We start from the raw sequence: 7,394 nt of genomic DNA on the forward strand, positions 1-7,394 counted from the left end.
AAAAATGGCAAAAAACCGAAAAGTAACCCACCAGATCAAAGACGCATCTTGTAGCATACACCAAACTTAGGGTAGAAACTCTGAACCTCAGAATAGATCATGGGCATACAGATTTTCACAAGTATACTTAGAACATAGGCCTTATGGGTTTGTCAACAGAGAGAGTTTCAAGTTTAGTTCAGGTATGGTACTTATATGGGCACGCTACATGCTTGTTCCGTTATCCCACATAGTACATGTAAAAAAAAAAGCAAGAGTATAACTCCCGGTAAAGTTTTATCAGAAAACCTCAAAGAAAAAAAGGTAAAAGCTTCATCATAGGCTTCCGAACAAGAAGCGTGTGGTCTTGATCTGTCACATAAAACTTGATAAGCCACTGCAGGCTGGAGCGCCTGATGCGAAGGCAATTGTCTATCACATCTTTGTAGTTCATGGGTGTCATATGTTCTTGATAAGTATCGGGATTGAATATTTAGGCAATAGACATGCACAAGACTATAGATGAAATTGAAAACTGAGCTGTATAATCTTCCTCAATTCGTTTCTCAACCATAAACCGAAGTCTGAACAAGCAGCACCCATCACTTACTGCAGGTTGCATTTTGACCACACGATCACTTCATTCTCTTAATCAGCAGCCAATCCATTCATAAAGGTTGACTAATCCAAAGGTATTACTGGATATGGGTCGACCTTCCTCATTTTCATGGGATCTAAGGTATGCTAAATAATTCATGAACTCCTTTGTCAGTAGACTTGTCTGCTCCAAACAAGTCAGGAGTAACTTTATCTGTGGATTTATCAGAGGGGCTGCTGTGGATCATTTGGAATGGAGGGTTACTCATGTTCCATCCATTGACATCCGTGGGCGGATCAGGAAAATGAGAAATACATCCTTTGCCATCAGAAGGAAATGGCAGTGAAACATCAGGCGATCGTCGTGGTCGCCGAACAGGTCTGCTGCTCCTGCTCGAAGATGGGAAATTTGCCTCCCTGCCCTTCTGTTTGGTACCAAGAAAGCCACAGGCAAGAGCTTCCAGAGCTCGGGCTGTTGGCGGGCGGCTTCGGCTACTATGCCTTCTTGAGTTGAAAGAAAGCTCCTCATAGAGCACATCACTAGAGGCATCCATGTCTGGAAGTTGGTCAGCCACCTCCTCAGTTCCTGAAGAACGTGGAGGCCTAGCCATGGTTTGCATATTTTTGTCAGATGGAGAGGCAATGTAGCTCACAGTTGACTCATAATCAGAAGGCATTTGTGGTATATTGAGATCAATGACATGCCTATTTTGAATAGATTCTCTGTAAACCATTGTTTCAGCATTAGGGGGCACATTGTCAAGCCGTCTGCAGTATGGCTTCTTGTTATTGACATCAAAGGATATGTTAGTTGATGAGTTCGGAATTGCACCCCATACAAAAGACTTGGCCTCTCCGCTTGCTTCATTTGCTCCAGACACATCATGTTGCAGCGGCTCGTCAGCTTGCTTCCAGTAATGATTTTCATTGGTCGTCGTATTTCTGCGGCCAGTTCTTTCAGTCTTAGAGGAAACTAACCTTCTTCTCTTCGAAAAGGGTGCTAAGAAAACTTGGGACTCAGCATTCGCCCTTTGATCGAACTGAAAGCTTATTTCAGTGGAAGTAGTAGCATGGACTCTTTTAACGTCAACAGGAAGAATACTTGCTGTTGAAGAGCATGCATTACTCATTGTGCTGAAACCTTGATCAGTTGAAATATGACCATTGATCGATGTTAATGTGCCTGAGGAAGCAGCCTTCTGAATTACACTAGAATCCATCTTAACAATTGTCGGGGGCTTACTTTTTCTCTCCTCACTAGCATACTTTGCGCCAGTTGTGCATCGATCAGTACTTACATGTTCATAAGGCTGGGAGCTGTCCTCGGAATCTGAGTGTTCCTCTGCGCTGTCACTACCAGAATCTTCAGAACTTGGTGAAGACATGTAACCATGACTGGAATCTGTTGGTAGATTTCTTAGTGACCTCACCTTAGAAGGTTCTTCCCCTTGAACAAGGCTGGTATCCACCACAGTAAATTTCATTAGTTCTGGGGAACACCCAGGCTCAGTGGGACGGTTATAGGAAGGTTTCTTGTTAGGAAGTGTGTTTCTGTCATGTTCAGAATCATGGATCCATCCATTTTCATGCTTAATCCCACTGTCATCATTACCACCCTGAACTCCAAATTCAAGCAGCCTTGGTTCAGATGCAACTTTGCTCAAGACATCACTAACAGAATCAAAATAATGATTTCCTTTGACAAGCTTCTTTCTAGAAAATTTCTTTACACCTGGGATGAGAAAGACTAAAGCATGCTTTCCAACTTGTGAAGAGTCCTTGGGTTGTTCTGAGTGCCAGCCCCTTGAAAGCAAGCGAGGCCAGACAGCCTCCCAGAATAGATCATTGGATCTTGCCTTGCTTAGTCTGAAATCACCAGTCAAAAACTTTATGATATCTCCAGATGAAAGCGCTGAGCAAGCCTTGCCAACTGGGATTTCCGGACGGGTTGAGATACCATGATTTCTGCTAGGATCTAATGCAAATCCAGTCAAGTCATACTTTCCCTTGCCAATTCCAACTGCCTGTACAAGAACTTGAGCACCAACTGTGGACCTTAAGGTCAAAATAAACTGCTCAAAAGTAGATGTTCCCTCATTGAATATTTTAAAGACCTGCAGAAGACCATATATAGAGGTCAACTCTTGAGAGAGCTGAGTGGAATCACATCAGTGCAATAAGATGCTAGACAAAAATTCATTAACTTCTTAGAGCAAAAGTTTAAAATACGAAAACTTAAATAATAAATAAGAACAAGCATACTAAATGCTAGGCCTTTTTCAAAAGCAGAAAAGAATGGCATTAATGGCTGTATAATGGAACAAACACTGTAGCTAATAGCAATGCTGATGAGCTGCCCTGCCTTAAGTGTCATTACAAATTAGAGATAATAGAAAATGTAGGCCTATAGTTGTTGAACTGATTGTACACGTCATTTTTCAATGGTTTGATGTTTAGTAGGAAAAAGGAAAGAGAAGTAGAAGAAAAGGAAGAGGAAGAGGAGGAAAACAAAAGTCAGCACACCTCCATCAACGAAGCTTCAACTTCCCTAGCTACACCAGCAAGCAAACGTGACAACAATTCCTGCTGCCTCGGACCAGAAAATATACGCAGCCCAAGAATACACCTCCTGCTTCTTGCTTTTCTACATGCTGCCCATCGCCTGTATGCATCAGACCTGAAAAATTCTCCATAGTAATAGGATAAAACTTCTCCCATTGTCTTGGTTTCCATAAATTTTGTCACCTGAACAAGATTTTTCCCGAAAATGTAGAGACCAAGAAGAAAACTTTGTGCCTCTTCATCACTCCAGGAGTATCTTGGCATCCCAGGCAATGGTAAACAATCATCGAATTTTCTCTTTACACAAGAACAACCTAAAACTTCCCTTCTTTGTGAGCAATGCATGTCTTGTCCATCAGATCCTGCTAATTTCTCACCTTCCTCAGCATATTTAACTTTACAGCCAAGACACTCTGAACAAATCCTGTCCTGATGTAAATTTACCGGAAAATTTTCACTGCTTTGGATGGGGGCTTCATCTTGTGAAGCACATGAACTGCGTCGTGACAACCCCCCATGCTCTTCTTTTACACGAGTGCTTGTATTTTGGGTCCACGTGACTGGAATAGCTAATCCTACACCCACAGGGTACTCAAAACCAAACGCTCTGCTGTCATAAACTGTTGATGACCTTAGTTTCGCCTGTTCCTCTTCAGTTAGTAGATCTGGAACTTCCACCTGGTACTCACCCCCTACACGAGGGTATATTCGTGTGTCTTCATTGACCTCCTCTGGACATAAAGGTTCTAGAAAACGAGGTTGGTCAACAAGCATCTCTATCGGATGCTCTTCATCATCCTTGATTTCAATGGGATCCATCTGCACAAAAGCAATAGGGGTACAGATTAGGATCCATGATGGCTGAATGCAAAGATGATTGATAGAACATAAATATGTGGGCTTGAGAGAACATAAATATGCAGGCAAACTTATCTACCTGATAATCTTCTTCCTTGATCTCAAGAGAGTCCATCTGTAGAAAAAAGTACAGGTTCAGTTAGTGGTAAGTCAACTCTACGTGCATATCACCAGAACTGGAAAATTTAACCCTAGAACAAGTCACAATACATGAAGTGTGAAGATACGAGGGGGTAATCATACTATGAGGATCTGTGAGAGTAGTATAGAATTAGCTGTAGCTGGACATAAATTCGACTGGACAACTTGTGCCTCAACAACAAGTGCAGAATAGCTTGCAGCGCTTAAAATTATGGAATAATCCATCACATGCCGCTGGAAACTATCAGGCTCCCAAATATGCTATTGATTACCCCATGACATGTGGGCCCATAGAACTTTCTCCTTTTTTGAAAAAATAAAGGAAAACCTCCTTCTCTACATCAGTATACCAAAATTAGATTTAAGCACAGCAAGTTTAGACACCATGTAAAATCATAATTATTCCTGCATTCCGATATTTCCTACTCTAAATCTACATCGTATACTGAGCTGAAGGAGAAAACCTTCTGCCACTCTAACTAAAAACAAAAATGGCTGCATTTTGCGGTCATTCCCCACCAAACAATTTGCATTAGCAGTGACAGCAATGGCAGGTTAGGATTGACCCACCAATCAGCATCACGAAAGTTACGAGAAACTGCACTTTATTGATCTCACGCCCGCCATGGACAGACTTAACTTGTCACATAGGATTCAGTTGATACCCCAATTTTATTTCGAGTTGCAAAATGAACTGCACCTGCACTTCGGGACCGAAATACGGGGTCACGTGAGATCGATCCCGCGTGGTCATGAAGAAGAACCTATTCGAACCATCAACGGATGGATTAGACTAGTAGCGTCTCACGAAGCAAGCAAATCAGATGCTAACCGAGACGGGGAGAACGAACGAAAGGTGTGGATTTGATCGTTCGGGTGCAGAGATGAGATCCCGGAGAAGACAATTCAGGTAAGAATCCATCTAAGCAAGCTGAGTTACTTTACCAGCAAATGGAATCAGTCGCGGGTCCGGACGGATCTCCAGTCCACGCCGCTCCAGCACAGCGGACGACAACGACGAAGATGCAGCACAAGTATCGCACTTCGAAGCGGCCGGCGTGCTCGGCAGCAGGATGCCGGAGACGCGGCCGCCGGTGAAGTGGACGACGGCGGCGCTGGCGCCTGGCGTGGCGCGGGCGCTGGCGAAGTGACGAGGAGGTCGATGCGATTGGTGTGAGAGATGCTTTGAGACAAACGAGACGGGGCAGAGCCGGGTGGAGGTGGACCCCGAGCGCCGTGCGGGCCGGGCTGGGCTGGCAAAGAAGCCCGGAAAGTTTTGGGCCTGGAGAGGCGCGATGATGGCCGTGGTGGGATATTAAAAGTCACTTAATTCCTTTTTTTTCGAAAGACAAAAGGAGTCAGTAACTGTATTCTGCCCAACAGCCTAAAGCACCAAGAAAAATTGTGCTACAAACTTAGTAAAATATCACATGTGACGCAACAAAGAAGGTGTCAACGTCAGCACCGAACATCCCCGTGTGGGATTATTGGCACCGTGGACCAAAAAAAATGGTAAACGAGTGCAACAAGGACATCCAATGTTCTTCTAGATTTGTGCATCGTCAGAAGTCCTTCTAACAATTGCTTTTGTCTTCCTGCATTCCATCATTTCCTACTCTAAATATACATACTAACTTATTATGTTAAGGGGAAAAACTTTATGCTAATTATGGCTGCATTTTTCCTCTGGGGAAAGAAAGGATAGAAAGACATCAGCTGCTGCATTTTGCAGTCCTCCCCCAACCAAACCATCAGCATTCGCACTGGCAGCAATTGCATGTTAGGCTCGATCCACTAATCACCTCATCAATCCACGCAAGCAAGGGGCCGATTCAGTCGATCCCCCAACTTTTTTTTACGAGTTGTGAAATGAATTGCGTCCGCGCCGCCGCCGGTGTGAAGTCATATGAACTCAACTAAGATCGATCTTACATTCTTGCACGCTGAAGGAGAGCAGCGAAATCGAGCCATCATTGGATGGATGTATTAGACTAGCAGCGCGTCGCCAAGCAATTGAAGCAAACAAATCCGCTTCTAAGTTCTAATCGACGGGCAAGGCGAACGAGAGGCGCGGATTTGATCGCTCACAGCAAAGATGAGATCCCACGCAACAGGATTCAAGCAATAATCCATCGAAGCAAGGTGATGAGCCTTACCAGGAAATGGAAACAGCCGGCAGGTCCGGACGGATCTCCAGTCCACGCGGTCCAGCTGAGAGGACGACGAAGGAGAAGGACAGAGAGAGGACGGATTGCTTCGAGATTTCCGACGTTCTCCGGCGGTGGGACGCCGGAGACGCAGCCGCTGGCGAAGTGGACCGGTGGCGGCGATGGCGCCTGGCGTCGCGCGGGCGCTGGGCGCTGGCGAAGTGGAGAGGACGACGAGTCGACGATGGTGTGAGATGCTTTGAGGCAAAACGAGGCAGCCGAGTTGGAGGTGGGCCCCAGGAGTTTCGCGGGCTAGGCCGGGCCTGTGGGAAGCCCAGTGATGTGTGGGCCTAGAGAAGCAGCACGGGCTCGGCTTGTTTACGCACTGGGCAAACTTTTTGTAAAACCGAGCTATATATATTTTTTAAGATAAAGAAGAGCGAGCTATATGGTTTTAAAACTCTTTTTATTGCGCATGGCTTCTACATGGAATTTGATCCTCTCTAAAAATGATGATTTTTGTTTCAAAAAAATGATGGATTTGTCTTTTAAATCATCCTTTTGACATACATGTACATTTAGGGGGTGTTGGGATCCTAAGCTAAAGTTTAGTCCATGTCACGTCGAATATTCGGAGGCTAATTAGGAGGACTAAATATGAGTTAATTATAAAACTAATTACACAGATGGATTAAGCCTAATTAATAAATCATTAGCAAATGGTTACTGTAGCAGCATATTGTCAAATCATGGACTAATTAGGCTTAATAGATTCATCTCGCCGTTTAGCCTCCATCTGTACAATGGGTTTTGTAAATAGTCTATGTTTAATACTCCTAATTAGTATCTAAACATTCGATGTGACAGGGACTAAAGTTTAGCCCGTGGATCCAAACACCCCCTTATTTATTGTCCAAAGGCAAAGCTAGTATCTACTAGGGAGGATTTGGTTACCGTGAATGACTTTGTTGGATGTGCTAGTAACACAATTCGAAGTTCGGCGCTGCTGGCACTCAGATGTCCGATGTGAAATTTGAAATTTTTCTTCGGACGCTCCGATGAAACATTAAAAATTATCTAGTGCAACATCAACAGTCACTATTTGCAATA

At 44.1% G+C, this 7,394-nt stretch overlaps 1 protein-coding gene across 2 annotated transcripts; it reads right to left on the reverse strand.

Annotated features, from left to right (window-relative positions):
* Positions 1-66: 66 nt before the first annotated feature.
* On the reverse strand, positions 67-6,503 carry LOC101770090. 2 transcript variants are annotated; one of them, XM_004958009.3, is made up of 4 exons: positions 6,294-6,503; positions 4,076-4,111; positions 3,100-3,957; positions 67-2,690 (listed from the first exon to the last, which is right to left on the reverse strand). In XM_004958009.3, the coding sequence occupies exons 2-4, from the start codon at positions 4,109-4,111 to the stop codon at positions 714-716; spliced, it is 2,871 nt and encodes a 956-aa protein (XP_004958066.1). In that variant the 5' UTR covers positions 6,294-6,503; the 3' UTR covers positions 67-713. The 2 variants fall into 2 exon arrangements, with proteins under 2 accessions (XP_004958066.1, XP_004958067.1); XM_004958010.3 differs by lacking the exon at positions 6,294-6,503 and adding an exon at positions 5,083-5,308.
* Positions 6,504-7,394: the final 891 nt, after the last annotated feature.

This window comes from Setaria italica, chromosome II, assembly GCF_000263155.2.
Source record: "Setaria italica strain Yugu1 chromosome II, Setaria_italica_v2.0, whole genome shotgun sequence".
NCBI lineage: Eukaryota > Viridiplantae > Streptophyta > Magnoliopsida > Poales > Poaceae > Setaria > Setaria italica.

What these genes read in the sequence shown, in the direction of transcription:
- LOC101770090 (XM_004958009.3), bottom strand. Translation starts at nt 4,111, where the DNA reads ATGGACTCTCTTGAGATCAAGGAAGAAGATTATCAG. An exon ending in TCAAGGAAGAAGATTATCAG is followed by an intron (nt 3,958 to 4,075) that starts GTAGATAAGTTT and finishes GCTTTTGTGCAG; the next exon opens with ATGGATCCCATTGAAATCAA. An exon ending in TTGAAGCTTCGTTGATGGAG is followed by an intron (nt 2,691 to 3,099) that starts GTGTGCTGACTT and finishes GGTCTTCTGCAG; the next exon opens with GTCTTTAAAATATTCAATGA.